Source organism: Pogoniulus pusillus, chromosome 10, assembly GCF_015220805.1.
Source record: "Pogoniulus pusillus isolate bPogPus1 chromosome 10, bPogPus1.pri, whole genome shotgun sequence".
NCBI lineage: Eukaryota > Metazoa > Chordata > Aves > Piciformes > Lybiidae > Pogoniulus > Pogoniulus pusillus.
Window position 1 is genome coordinate 36,810,530 of NC_087273.1, and position 15,547 is coordinate 36,826,076.

At 44.6% G+C, this 15,547-nt stretch overlaps 1 protein-coding gene across 4 annotated transcripts in view; it reads left to right on the forward strand.

The window, feature by feature from the left end:
- The window catches only part of LDLRAD4 (low density lipoprotein receptor class A domain containing 4), a 368,920-nt gene that overhangs the window by 164,586 nt on the left and 188,787 nt on the right, over positions 1–15,547 (forward strand). For 3 of the 4 annotated variants that reach the window (XM_064150273.1, XM_064150275.1, XM_064150274.1), the window contains one exon: positions 5,745–5,885. In XM_064150273.1, coding sequence (XP_064006343.1) covers positions 5,745–5,885 — 141 coding nt within the window. Of the gene's footprint in view, positions 1–2,954; positions 3,031–5,744; positions 5,886–15,547 lie in introns of those variants that run through there. The other variant, XM_064150278.1, reaches the window with a different exon arrangement.

The following is a 15,547-nucleotide window of genomic DNA, read 5'->3' on the forward strand; positions in this document are numbered from 1 at the left end:
GGGAGAGGATTTGGGGTTACTGGGAGGCACTGAGAGGTGGTTTTGGGGCTGCTGGTAGTGAGTGTGGCCTACACTGGAAGTAGACCCTTGTGAGGCTGAACCCACAGGTAGGTCCCTGAGGGAAGGAGGAAGTAGCCATCACAGCACCGAGTCAGTTCTTGGAATCCAGATTTTGGTGTGGTTCATTGCCTAGGACAGATAACATCCCTTAAAGCACAGATCCCTTCCTCTGGTTAGTCCTCTGACAGCAGCGTTAGTTAAACCCCAGAACTTTAATACTTTAATAGAGCTGCTAAAAATGTAACACTTTGTTTGGTCTTTTGTCTGTGGCTAACAGAACCCCAAAGTCCTTACCTTTAATGACTGCTGAGTTGGCATATTGCTTGAGCAGCCCTTGGAGAGGCATGGAAAGGAAGGAAGGAATTAAATACTGAGACCAAAGTCATGAGCCAAATGATCTAACTTCAAGCAATAGGATGTTTGATACTTGTCTTTAAAGCAGAAGCAGTATGTCCTTTACCATTCTCATTTCCCCCTGTGTTATATTCTTCCTTTAAGATACCTGGAAAGTATCAACTCCTTCAAGCCAGCTTTTCTGATCTTCCAAGCTTTGTTCTTTCCTTCTTCAACTTTCTCACTTCACAAAGCTGCAGAAATGAGTCCTAAATTATTGTAATTATCACGTTGTTAATATTGAGACCAATCTTTTAAGTCCCCTTTTCAAATGTAACTGTTAATGACCTTCTTAGTTCCCTGGATTTCAAAGGCTCACTGTTTGGTTATGAATTTTTTAGTACTGAAAACAGAAAGGCTCTTAAATGCCTTCTCAGTTCTTTGTTGTAGCAGAGGAGGAGAGGGTGACAAAGCAAGGGGTAAAATATTTTGTTTGTACTGTATTTTACTGTACAGTCTGAATAGTTCAAGTCCTACAGGGTCAGACTAAACAAGCTTAAATCTTGAGAACCTTACTTAGGCAAATACTCACTGATTTTTGTGAGCAGTTTGACCAAGTGAAATAGAAGGATAGATTTCCTGCCTGACCCCCCCAGGAAATGCTTGTTTTGCTTGTATAGCTTTTTATGGTTTGCATTATATTCCTAAATAACCTATGATATGTTGCACATGTTGATGCATACAGATTTGCAACAGCAGATTCATGCTGTTGTTAATTCTCTTGATGAAAAGACTTCAGAGTGAAGTCCAAAGTCACTTATACCTACAAAGCAAATTGCTAAGAAAAAAATAGTTCCTTTTCTCACTTTAATTTTGCTCTCTTTGATTATTGCTGTGCTTATGTTATACATCAAATATGTCTGAGTAAATACCTCAATAACTGTTTTAGGGGCTTTTTAGAAATGGAGGTCCTGTTGTTTCAGTTTGGAGTAAGTCCAAGTGCTGTTAAGATTAAAGGATGATACTGTTGAAGATGAACAAACGTTTCCTGTTTGCTGGGAAGAAGCAGAAGCAATTTCTCTGAAGCAGAATCAACCAACCCAAACTGCAGCCTTAAGGTTCAGGGGATGACACTAATAAAGTGCTTGTGAGAGTTTCTAATTCTGTCTGCTTTGCCTTGGCTTATGACTGACAGTCACCAGAATTTGTCAACATGGTGGAAGTGTCATCATTAAATGATAATTTGTCTGGATGTATGCCCTCTGTTCTGTATGTGCAGTGTGTTAAGTTTAGAACAAGCCTAGTGAGAAGGCCTTCTGTAATTGCATGTATGTTTTTTGTGCACATTTCTTAATTGCTTCTCAGATACTTGCTATAAGGCTTGGTTTCTGGAGGTGACATTTTAAATGATCAGGTTAGCAGAAGAGCAAGGGAATTTTAATTATCAGCTGCAGTAGGCATCCTTAGTAGGTAACACCTTTTTAAGTACTGAGGTATTACAGCTCCAGACAGAAGACAGGTCAGTCAGGCTGAAATCCTGCCTGCCTGAGCTCTGAAAATTAAAGAAGAAACATCTAAGATGACAAGGCATTGGGCTATAATTACTACAAAAAGCTACCATGGATTAGCACTTACTGAATCCTCACTAGCAAGCAAAGGGCCGAGGATGGAGGTGATGTCTTTGCTGTCTGATGGAATAACTGTGTAGCTCTCTTGTCAGTGTCAGCTGTCATGGAATGACTTAGGTGGGAAGGTGTCTTTTAAAGGTCACCTAGCCCAAGCGTCCAGCAGCGAGCAGGAACATCTTCAGCTAGATCAGGTTGCTCACGGCCCCACTCAGCCTCACCCTCCAGGGGTGTGTTAAGGAGAGGTTTGAGTCTGGGTTAGGAGTGGACTGTAATGAGGCCGATGTAAAAGATTAATGAGTAGTTCATTCACTATACAAAGAAAACTTCCCCAAACTTATTTACAGTTAACACAGGCAGGTTCTATGATGCAGCTGGTAGAGCTGTCTTGCAGACTGTATCTGCAGAGTCAAAAGAAATGACTGAGGAAAAGACTTGAGAGAGGTTTGTAAGCAGAGAGCCTGGCAGCACAAACTGCCGCGGGAAGGGTAAGCGCAAACCGTTACAAACCTGAGCGAAGAGAGCTGGGCTGCTCGCCGGTCACAAGTCTCCATGCTTGCGCTCCAGAAGCACAGGCAGCACAATCCCTGCAGTGCAAGCCAGGTGCTGGAGTTCAGGTGGCACTGATGCGATGGGGCTGGGCTGCTCCGCGGCCCTCAGGCAGCCATCGGGTGGTCAGCAGCCGCCTGGGCAAAGCCGGGTCCAGGTCTGCGGGCTGGAGCAGTCCGATGGAGTGCTGTGCACAGCGAGCAGCCTGCCCCCGGGCCGGAGCGGCGCCCGGCGGGTCCCGGTGGCGGAGCTCGCTGCTGGGTGGCTGCTGGGTCGTTACCTGCACTCGGGCAGGGCCAAGCTGCCGGCCGTGGGCAGGGCCCCGCTCCCGCGCGGTGCACGCAGGGGGCGAAAGAGGCCCCTGAGGCAAACGGGTGGCAGCAGAGCAACAGCGGCAGCAGCAGGCGAGCAGTCTGCCGGGGTTTGGAGCGGTCTGGCGAGCGTCTCTGACCAACAGCAGCAGGTAAAAGCCCCCCTGGAACCCATCCTGAGTCACTGCTCCAGAAAAGGCAGATGCAGAGGCCTGGGCTCCTGAGCTGTGTTTAGCACAGACAAAGCAAGCTGCGAAACAAGGCCAAGCATGGGGCCTGTGGGAGACTGAGAGGCGCCAGAGCCTTTGCCTGCTTTCCTGCTTCTGCCACCCGGGAAGGGGGTGGCACAATGCGCATTTGGGCAGGTGATAGGGCATGTGATGGATACCTGCTCTGGGCAGAGTTTGGACCTTCCACCACAGGGTTGGGCTTCTACTGCCTCTAGTTAAAATCTGCCTTCTTTTGACTTAAGACCGTCACATCTTGACCTGCCCCAACAGGCTCTGCTGAAGAGATAGTCCCCATCTTCCCTACAGCCCTGCTTGAAGTGTTGAACGGCTCCAATAAGGTTTCTCTGGAGTCTTCCCCTCTCCAGGCTGAACAACCCCAATATTCAGCCTGTTCTCATAGCAGAGGGGTTCAATCTTCTGATCGTGTTTTGTGGTTCTCATTTTGACCTGCTCCAACAGGTCCATGTCTTTCGTGGGCTGAGTTTTGATATCATCGTTTGAGAGCTGGAGATGACTCTAGTGAGGCATTTTACAGAGGTTACTTAGCTAACCTGCATCCTTCTGCAGAGAAAAGAAGGAAGAAGGAACTTGACAGAACAAAATGTTTATTTGGTCTCTCAGGAATCGTTCTCATGACAGAACTGTATTTAGGGGAAACCATTCAGTCCTGTGTGCTGAACCCAGCGTAAAAGATAGAGCCTGGGTACAGTGTTCAGATGCTTTATCACACGCACACACACAGTATCATCAAGCTTGGAAGAGACCTCATAGATCATCAAGTCCAACCCTTTACCACAGAGCTCAAGGCTAGACCATGGCACCAAGTGCCACGTCCAATCCTGCCTTGAACAGCCATAGACCTTAAGCTTGGAATATAAACAACATTTTTAATAATTAAAATAGGGACATGTAAAGAGAAAGTTCCTTTGTGGAGTGTCCCGGGTTTGGGCTGATCCCTCCCCCGGGAAGAAAATTCACAACACAACCCCCCCTTCTTTTTGAAAGTCAGGGAAAGATGAAATTGTATTTTCTTATAGTATAAGTATAACAATGTAAAGAGAAATAATAACTAGAGAAGGAAGGAAGGGAAAAAAAACCCAATACAATAACCTTAAGGGAGATGGGGGAGGGGTCGAGTGGCGGCGAAGGAGCAGAAGCAGCAGTAGCCAAAACAGCAGCCGGGGAAGATAGGCGAAGCTGCAGCAGCAGAAGCCAGCGGGAGAAGGGGGAGAACAAACTGTGCTTCTAGACATTAAGTTCTTGATGCTCCAATGAAATTATATTAATTTATCTGTTGTTGCCATTTATGTGGCCTATCCCTGGAATGTTCATCTCTCCCCTATGTCTGAGCTAGAGGATCAGCTCAAACGGCCACAGTGGAGTTCTGAGAATTTATATCCAGATCTTGCCTATCCTAAAGTTTTACTTTGTGACAGTGGATGGCTCTCAGCCACTCTGTCCCCAGCCTGTAGTGCTGCTTGGGGTTGTTGTGCCCAAAGTGCAGAAGCCTGCACTCATCCTTGTTCAGTCTCACCCCACTGGCCTCTGCCCACCCATGCAGCCTGGCCAGGTCCCTCTGCAGGGCTCTCCTACCTTCCAACAGATCAACACCTGCTCCTAGCTTGGTGTTATCTGCAAACTTACTGATGCTGGACTCAATCCCCTGCTCCAGAAATTTACTGACTTTGTGTAGCAAGCTGGCATGTGGGAGTTCAATGTGCAGACACTGAGTGCTTGATTGTAATTAGTTGGGAGAGTGGCAGATGGGCTTTGGGAAGGTATTAAGGAATAGTTGTCTGTGTCTGGACACGATTGTTCCTAGTTACAAACTATACTGTTGCCTTACAGCTGATGATGTTCTACATTGTGCAAGACTTTATTGTTCCTAAATGCGGTAGCAGCCTTCCAGGACCTGAAAGGGACCTAAGAAAGCCTCAGAGGGACTTCTTACAAAGAGATAGGACAAAAGGGAATCGTTTGAAACTGGAGAAGGGCAGAGTTAGACTACATATTGGGAAGAATTTCTTTACAGTGAGGGTGGTGAGACACTGGAACAGGTTGCCCAGGCAGATCATCGATGCCCCCTCCCTGGAGGTGTTCGAAGCCAGGCTGGATGAGGCCCTGAGCAATTTGATGTAGTAGAACCCCTACCCCCATGGCAAGGGGGGTTGGAACTGGATGATCTTCAAGGTCCCTTCCAACCCAAACCATTGTGTGGATCTATGAATTACTATCTTTATTCATTGTGCCCTCTTGCTCCAGTTGTGCAAGGTGCTAGACATGAATGGGAACATGGTCTTTGTCTGAGGGGAATTGTAGTCAGCATAAACTATGAAGAAATATTGTCTGTTTTTTAATAAGAAGTTCAGTTTCCCCAGATGACAATTTCTGCTTTACTAGGGGATTAATTCTGGTGATCTGGAATGTTTCATGTGTATATTTATATGTACAGTGGTTCCATTGCCTATGTTGGGCATAAAGTGCCAAAGACCTGTCCACCACCACAGTGTTTAGCTGAAAAAGATTGCCTTTAGTATCAGTCACTCTAGCAGTGAAGAAGATAAGCACCAATTTCCTCACACATTTTTGTTTTGGTTTCTTTTTTTTCCTTTTCTTTTTTTTTCTTTTCCTTTCAGAGTGCAAATTCACCTGCGCCAGTGGTAAATGCTTGTATCTTGGTTCATTGATTTGTAACCAACAGAATGACTGTGGGGATAACAGTGATGAAGAGAACTGTCTGCTTGTAACAGAGCATCCACCTCCAGGCATCTTTAGCTGTAAGTACTGGCTCTTTGTGTGCACCTCTGTGTGTGTATGTGTCTCAAAGATGTCTGCTCACCTCAGAAATCAGTCTGTGCAGAAGCTTGGTCTGCACTGTGATGTCTGGGGGGATGAAACAGAGCAGGTTTTGGCTGAACCAGTGGTAATTTGTAACATGCTTTGTCCAGGTTTCTAAACCTGTAAGGCTGTAGGTATGCAAAGAGACTTTGTGCTGCAGATAGTGAGATTATAATCATACCCTGTCTTCTGAGAAAGGAAAGAGTAATATATGAATGATCAAATAATTTGTTTTCCAAGGTTCTAAAGAAATATTTAATGCTTTGTCTGTATGACAATCTTTATATGCTGTTAAGGCTATTAAGAAAGTTGTAATCTTTCCAGTTCTCATTGTACTAGTCAACTATATTTTATTGGTGCTGAGATCAGCATCATTTGGTAGGTCACTGGGCTTTTGTAGGTATATATTTAAAATAGCTTTAGTTGCTGTTCTTTAGTTGCATATTCAGAGTGCCAATATTTAGCACCACAACTGCTCTTAGTGCTTTGCCCTCAGTGATGTGCATTGAATTCAGACCTTGATTTTGGTTTTTGTCTGTTTCTGCAGTAATTTATTTTTAAACCACAATTCAGCTTTCTGGATAGGGGAGAAATTTTCCAGTAATGCTTCTGGTCTACAAGTACAATAGAAGCGCTACTAAATTACTGCTTTCCAAATGGTTTCATTCTGCCAATGCTGACATCCTTCAGCAGGCTGTTTCGTCTCTGGTTGTGACCATGGCTTAGGAATATGTATTAGTTATGTTGTTCTTAACAATAGAGCTTGGAAGCAGCATGTATCTGTGGTTTTTGTAATGCTGTTAAGCATTACAAGTGGATTCCTAATAGAAGATGAAATCAGGGTTTGGATGTACACCTCCAACTGAACATGTCTAAATGTTGTACTGTAAATGTTTCTAAATCTTGCACTGTGGAGCTTTGGTGCCTCTGCAGTGATTTCAGAGGTTTTGAAGTAATAGTGGCCTACATAGGCTTGAATCTTATTTTTTGAACTGAAATTCTTTCTGAAGCCCTAGGATTAGCCATAGGCTTCGGTGATGGATCCAGATTCAAATGTCATGTGTATTTCCCCAGGAACTTAGGCTAACCTTGGCTTTTGAGCTGTAAAAATGTAGAAGATACATGCTTTGTTATATGCATGTAAAGATATGCATCTTTAAAGTTCAAGCACAGGAGGCTTTTTTCACTGGGGTACCGTACAGCTCTTCTTTTGAACCAAGCCAGCACAACTGCTTGCTCAAAAGAAGCCATGAAAACCAGCGTGGAAGCAGATGGAGGGAAGAATATAGGTGACAAGTAGCGCTTGGCACATTACAGGTAGTGGCCCTGTGTGGATGTAGTGTGATGGTGACACTCTCTAATTCCTAGGTGGAACTCCTAAAGCCTCCTTCAGCTTGAGGTCTTATAGCTGGGGTGCCAGTGGCTTTTCAGTGTCCCTCTGTACTGGTGGCAGTTGTGCAGTAACCTCAGCAGCATGTTGGCACCATACTGGCCTTCTCTTCAAAAGGCCTGTGCACTGTAGAAATTGTTCCCTGCTTGATCTGGGAGCTGCAGACTTGCTGGTGTCCCCATGAGTCACATCTGCCCCTTCAGGTGTTGCAGTAGGTCACAAACATGAAGATGGGTATACTTGAACGGGGGCAGTGCCAGTCAGCTGGCTGGTCAGCCTCCTTATCTCCAGTAGTGTAGTTTGCCTGGATCAAACCTGGCAAAACGTGTAGCTAAAGAACCTTCAGTGGCAGATTTCCTACAGCCTGCAGAGCAGCATTAGTTGATGTGTGCCATGATCTTGTCTCCGGATAGTCCCACGGGTCAAGTGGCAGCATTTCTCTTACTTGTCAGAGGACTTGGAGAAAAGCAGTCTGCTTCCTTCTCAGTCATGAGGACTCTTACTACCCATCTGTCAGTTACCTTCTGGGAGTATTTAAAAATAATAAAAATTGACCCCAAGTTCCTACAGATGAATGTTGTTTCCTTAAATCTGTTAGATCTGTACTTTGACTCCTACTACAATAAAGTATCCAATAGTCCTACTACTTCAGACCTCCCTAGTGCTCAGTGAAGAAGAATAATTAGGTTAAACAGTCTTATTGAGAGTCCTTTGAGGACTATATTTGCTGCTTTTGCAACCAGATTGCAGATGAGGAGGTTGTAGAGAGAGTATTTGATTTATTGTTGTGCACATTCAGAACTGTTTAACTTTTTGGTTACCTTGTGGCAGAGACTGTTCACTATTTGTTGTGTTTGGGGATATTGATAGAGACTCTACTTTTTCATCACAACAGGAGCTGTGTGACAAGTGCTGGTAAACAAAGGGACTCCAGTTTTAAATTAAAAACCCAACAAACCCCAGTGAAACAGGGTACTAATGGTGAAACAAAGAGAAAAATAAACCAAAGCCAGAAGGAAAAATAATACAGCTACAATAAGTATTTCAAACAAACGGGGATTAATGATATTGATCATGTGCTGGCTGTTAAACAGGCTGCTAGATGGTAGAAATCGTTGCCCATTGGTGATAGGAAAGAACATTATTGTGGATGTGGTAGTTGGTTGTGTTGGCTTATTCCAGCCTTGAAAATAGAATACTTGTTGAAATGAAATCCCCAGGCCTTAGAGGGATGACATGTTGAATTAAGAAGCTTGTACATGCTTTTGCTCAATGATATTAATGGGGGTCCCTAGCAGAATACACCAGAATATATGGGCTTGAACTATCCCCGGATGACAGACCTACCCTCCAACATGTACATTCATTGGCCTCTAATTAATAAGAAGACAGTAATAGAGCTCAATGAGAAGAAAATGAGGTTAGAAAAGTCACTTGAAGAATTTTACAGCAGTCAGTTTCTGGTCAGTTTTACACATCAGCCCCATTTGTGCATCTTCTTGCTTGTGTACAGTTTTTGACTGGGGAGGAAGCTGTTGAAAGGAGCCCACATGGATGTGGGATGGTTTATATCTGAGCAACATGGCCCATTTCTCCGTGAGACAGTTCTTGTCTTTACCTAGAACATGTTGGCACCATGGTTATACACCTTCTCCTCCACTGTTTCTTCAGATAATCCCTTTGTTATTCTGCATTCAAACCTCCCATGACACAAGCAATGTTCAGCTCATTTCACAGTAACACTGTGAAGAAAACTGCCCCCAAAAGATGTCTAAATGAATACATTTTCCAGTGGAAGTTCTGCTGTAGTTTATGTGTATTATGTCATGGTAGCCCCTATTTCCTGGCTGCTGGAGCATTTCTCATTTGTGTTCTTGCCAGCAGCCAAATCCAGAATGTCTCGTTGAAGCTTTTTGTTTAGTTAAGCTGCATGAGCAGTGATGTAGAAAGGTATTTTTTTGTGAGCGACCTGTTCCCTGGATCTTGTGATGATAGCAGATGTCATCTTGTTGTGTTAAGAGTTTAAAATCTCCCAGACCTGGTGCTCCTCTCCTTGGTGTTTCTTACCTAGCTCCAGTGTGAAGGCTATTAATTCAGTCTATGAAGTGTTGCTGCTGAACTGAGTAAGAGGTCTCACTTATGCAAAGTCAAACAAAAGGTGTATTTCTGCAGCCCTCCATTTTCATTCCTTCTCTTCTGCTGACTTGTGGGTAGGGCTTCCTTATGCTGCTACACTGGCGATTCAGTGTGTACAGCAGAGACACTGGAGAGTGGCTGGGGAAAAAAAAACAACTCTGAGGTGTGGTAGAGTCTCATTTTAAGCATCAGCTGCAGTCCTGCAAAGTTGGTCAGAATAGGTACTAAGGCATTTAAGCTGAAACATGTTAAGGTAACAGCTTGCTTGGCTTGCACTGGGATTTTTAAGACAGGTTTGGTAGTGCATGTTCCTATGCAATGCTCTAGGCTTAGGGAAGAGTGGTTGGAAAGCAGCTCGGTGGAAAAGGACGTGGGGGTGCGTGTTGGTAACTGGCTGAACGTGAGCCAGTAGTGTGGCCAGGTGGCCAGGAAGGCCAACAGCATCCTGACCTGTATCAGCAGGAGCAGGAAAGCGATCGCGGCTCTGTACTCAGCACTGGTCAGACTGTGCCTCAAATACTGTGCACAGTTTTTAGGCCACTCACTACAAGAAGGACATTGAGACACTGGAGCAGGTCCAGAGAAGGGCAGTGAAGCTGGTGGAAGGGTTGTGGTAGATTGAGCAGTTGGAGAGCAAGTCTTATGAGGAACAGCTGATGGAACTTGGGTTCTGTAGTCTGGAGAAAAGGATGTCTGAGAGGACCTGCACAACTGCCTGAGAGCTGGTTGTAGTGAGGTGGAGAGACTTCTCCTTGTTAACAAGTAACAGGAGAAAAGGAAACATCTCAATCTGCACCATGGGAGGTATAGATTGGGTATTAGGAAAAATGACATCGTGGAAAGGGCTGCAAAGTACTGGAAGAGAGAGCTCAGGGTGGTGGTGAATTCACCATCTCTGGAGGTATTTAAATGAGGTATAGTTGTGGGACATGGTTTAGTGCTGAGTTAACAGGTGGACTTGATGATTTGGAGAGTCTGTCCCAGCCAAAATGATGTTATGGTTCTGCTGTGTTGTAGTGTGTCTCTTCCCCTCAGCAAGGACAATCCAGTGTTATTGCACCTTTGTTTCCCCACAGGTAGTCTTGAGCATAGCAGCCTGTGTCAGCTTGCAGGAGGTCTGCTTAGTGTTTTTATTTCCATCAGCTCAGAAGACTTATTGATTGGGATAATGGAGGTGTCCATTCTTGTAACACTACTTGGAAGTTGAGGGTGTATTTAACGGTGCCAAGCCACGACAGGAAAAACGTGCTGAAGAGTAGGATTCCAGCCCTTGCAGACTTAGCCTTGGCCACTCCATGTGACCTGTGAAATTTGGGCTGTGAGGAATTGCATGGGGTCTGGAACTAGATGATCCTTGAGGTCCCTTCCAGCCCTGTGGTTCTGTGAATTGAAACAATGCTCCTGCTTCAAGCAGGACACAATTTGAGCATTTCCCTTTGTTTCTCAACAAATGATCAGCCTGCCTTGTCCTGCTAAAAGTAAATTAGATTCTGAAATGGAAGGCATAGTCTTTTTGTTTGCAGACCACAGGATCAAGTTGTGTCATACTGGGGAGGGTTACAGTGATGGAGATTTTAGTTCTTTAATGATTTGATGGGAAACAGCACAGGTATTTAGCTCTGCTGTGATGCGTGTGTGTGTATTCGTGGGTATGTGAAACACAAATATTGACAGGTGCGAGAGTTTGAAGAACAATATCAGGGAGAAGAAATCCTTGTCATGCAAAAAATATGTCTACATCCAATTTCAAGTTGTTAGCATTGATGGAGGTGATGTGTCATGGCTGTTTTGGCACAGAAGAGTTTGCTGTAGGAGTTCATTTTCCTCTGCAAGGTAAAAAAAAAAGAGCCCAAACCCAAACAAATCAAATATAAAGCTCTCCCTTTCACCACCCCCACCTACTGCTGTCAGCTCTGAGCCTTGTCAGGATCTGCAGGGGGTTGGAGAAGGATTCTGTTTTAAAAACAAAAAGCTCAATCAAAGGAAAATATTTTGTTTAAAGAGACCTTTGGCATCCCCCTCTGACTGTGACACCGCATTTGTGCGGATAAAAACAACGGCTTCGATTTACATTTTGATTGTGCTGCTGCTTTCATGTGTGCGGGGCTGTCCCACTTCAGGTGAAATTTATCCATTTCTTTAAATATTTAGCAGTCTAGCGTTGATGTTAATGAAAGTCTGGCACTGCTATTTTGAGCATTGCAACAATGATAGTAATTTTCAGTGTCAGATTACTGCTTCTCGGAGGAAAAGGGAGATGGGAGGAGGGAAGAGCAGGGAAAAAAAAAGAGAAAGAAGGAAAAAAAAAAATTGTTTCGGGTCTAATAGAGTTTGTCATCAGCCTGGCTGTGCCAGACAGATGGATCATGAATACTGTCTAGACGCTCTCTGCCTGAGTGGAGCTGTGGTCTCTAAGGACAAGCAATGAGACGCCGGCTTAAGTGACTGGGGAAAGTCAGGACGTGCTCCCCTCTAATCAGATAGCGATGCGGGCTGGTCCTGCCCCGCTGGTGGCTGCCAGCCCGTCAATACCCATCTCAGCCGAAACTTGGCTGTTAGGGGGTTTTAGAGGGGAAAGGAGAGGGATGGTGTTACGATGCTATTGATTTCAGCTGCATCTGCCCAGGCACTGCAGGGTGATTTAGCTGGGAATATAGATCTCCGGAGGGGTGGATTGGGAGAGCCAGCATCTGGCCATAAAGCATATGCTTAAAGCCGTGCGGTCACCTGTGTTTATCAATTGATTTAGTCACAGCATACACTTGAAAATGCTTATTTGCCTGCTTGCTTTGTCTTGATTTGGCCCTCTTGTTCAGAAGGATTCATTGCTTCTCCCTACCCGGGGCTCTGTCTGTCCCTGGCTGTTAAGATGAGGTTACATGAGGTTGCCTACGGTTTGGAAAGGAGAAGCTGTGTTATCCAGGTGAGACCCATAGCCTGAGGCAGATCTTGCACTGCTTACTGATCTCTCATGCTGTTACTTGTCCTTCCTCTGTCACTAAGCACAATTAATGATCAAGAAATACCATTTTCTGATGTAGACAGAACAATAAATACCTTTTGACTGGTGGAATTATAACAAAACCTTCATGTGATACATATGCTGGCTTCCTTAAAAAAGCAGGAGGTTTTCTGGGTTTTGTATTGCAGAATAAGCCAGAGTCTTCTCTGTGCATCTGTACCTAAATACGAGATAGGTATTTTCATGTAGCAAATCCACTTGCTTTACAGGCTGTAGGGCAGTCTTGTTTCACAAGGTGCTATGAGCAGGTTCAGTGCTTTGTTCTGAAAACATTTCATCTTTGGATGTTGTTGAAGCACAAAATGGAACATCAGGAAGTGGGATGAGCTTGAAAATAGAAAATAAACCCCAGTAAAGTCAATGTTGTGTTTTCCTTCCATATTTTATCTTTTTTTTTTTTTAAACTTCTGTATTTCCTGGGATTTAATAAAGTGGGATGCTGGTCCTATGGATACTGTAGTAAACCTGCAATGGAATGCTGGAGTTTGCTCATTGTTCATCCAGATCCTTGCTGTATTAGTAAGTTGGACAACCCAGACACACACGTATGTGTCCAGTAGCAACCATAAATTGTGCTGGTACGTTAGGTGTTTGCTTCTGTTTATAAACAGGGCTGAAGGTAAAGAATTCCACAAAGTTTCCAGCTCAGCATTGAATATATCATAGAATGTTAGGAGTTGGAAGCAACCTCTGGTAATTGTTGGCTCCAACCTCTCTGCAAAGCAAGACCACTTAGGGCAGGTCACACAGGAGCACATCCAGGTGGGTTTTGAAGAGCTCCAGAGCAGACTCCACAGCCTCTCAGAGCAGCCTGTTCCAGTGCTCGAGCACCTTCATAGTGAAGTTTTCTCTAATGTTGAGATGGAATTTCCTGTATTCAAGTTTAAGTCCATTGCCCCATATCCTGTCACTGGGTATAACCAAAAAGAGACTGGCTCCATCCCCCTGACAGCCACCCCTCAGAGCTTCATAGGCATTGATCAAATCCCCTCACAGCCTTCTCTTCTCCAGACTAAACAGCCCCAGGTCTCTCAGTCTTACCTCATGAGAGAGATGCTCCAGTCCCTTAGTCATCCTCGTAGTTCTCTGTTGAACTCTCTCCAGGGCTCCTTGTGACAGGAAAAGGGATGATGACTTTAAAGTAAAAGAAGGGAGACAGACTAGCTATAAGGAAGAATGTTTTTTTTAGGATGAGAGTGGTGAAACACTGGCATAGGTTGCTCAGAGAGGTGGTAGATGCCCCATCCCTGGAATCTTTCCAGGTCAGGTTGGACAAGGCTCTGAGCAACCCGATCTAGTTGAAGATGTCCCTGCTGAATGCAGATGACTTTTAAAAGCTCCTTTCAACCCAAACCATTCCATGATTTGCAGGGGCCATGATGTATAGTGTGCTGTTCGCTGCCTGGCTGAATCTCTCTAAGTTTTAGATGCAGTTGTGAAATGCTCCTGTGTGAATTGTAACGCCGCTGCTCATGCTGTCATTCATTCAGTTCACATTGGCTATCGCTGCTACAGCCTCATTAGGAGCTCAGCATTTGTGCTGTGTTTGCACTTGGCTCATCTACGCCTAGAGGAGCAGTCACAAATTATTTCTTCGGTACAGCATTGGAAGCTATTCAGGTGCTTTGGTAACACGAAGGCTACTTCTATTTTCATATGGTTTAAAGTGTGCTTTGAGGCAGCTTTCTTTAAAAGAAAAGGAATTTTTCAACGTGCCTCACAGAAACGGGACACAGTCACACGAGGTGACCTTCCTTCTTTAGGAGTGCTGCAGACTGAGATGTTTGATTGCTTTTCATTCTGTGATTGCCTATCTGACCCCTTATCTGCAGAAACTCTTCATCTCCCTGATGAAATGAACCACCTTAATATTTCTTAAGCAGGCTCATCTCCTCCTTCTATTTTAAAGTAACAACTGAGATGAAGATGAATTGGGAGTTTGCTTTTATGTTCTGGTATAAATAAATGCACCGTGACAATTTTCTCTCTGAAGTTTCTATGCAGCATTAGGGAGGCATAGAATCATAGAATTATTTAGGTTGGAAAAGACCTTTAAGATCACTGAGTCCAACCACAAAGCCAGCACGATGAAGTCTACCACAAAACCATGTCCCTCAGCACCACATCTACATGTCTTCTAAATCCCTCCAGGGGATGACAACTCCACCACCTGCCTGTTCCAGGGTTTGACAACCCTCTGGGGAAGAAATTTTTCCTAATGTTCAATCTAAACCTTTTCTGGTGCAACTTGAGACCGTTTTCCTTTGTCCTGTCATGTTTGTGCTCAGAGAAAGCTGTGCTGTTCAGTGGTCTCTGTGGTCTATATTGTGTGTGAAATGATGTTTCTTTGTGTAGCGTTTAACCCAAGTGTGCTCTTCTGACCATTAGTGTGCAGCTATTTTTCCCAGACTGGAAAGTCAGAGAACCCCTGTTTTTTCCAGTCTTGCATGTGCCAGTGTTGCCTCTTGGAGTTTCCCTCTCAGTTGTCCCCATGCAAATGCTTGTGCAGCCATGCAGGAGTTGGGTTGGAGACCAGGTCTGCTTCTGATGAGCTCTGTGAACTTCCATTTTGTTTTGGTTGGTGTCATGTCTTTGATTCTGTCCTCAGCTCAGCTGTGCAAACTCTTGTGCCAGCACAGAATCACAGAGTGCTGGCAGGATTGGAGGTTGGAAGGGACCTCCAGTGATCGCTGCATCTAATCTCCCCTGCAAAGCAGGACCACTTAGGGCTGATTGCAGAGGAATGTGTCCAGGCAGCTTTTGAAGAGAAGGAGACTACAACCTCTCTGGGCAACCTGCTCCAGTGCTCTGTCACCCTCACAGTAAGGATTTTTTTTTTCTGTTTAGATGGAATTTCTTGATTGAGTTTATGTCCATTGCCTCTCATCTTATCACTGGGCATAACTGAAAAGAGGCTCCATCCTCCTGACAGCAACCTCTCAGAGCTTTGTAGACATTGATAAGGTCCCCTCTCAGCCTTCTCTTGTCCAGACTAAACAGCCCCAGGGCTCTCAACCTTTCCTCATAAGAGAAATACTCCAGTCCCTTAACCA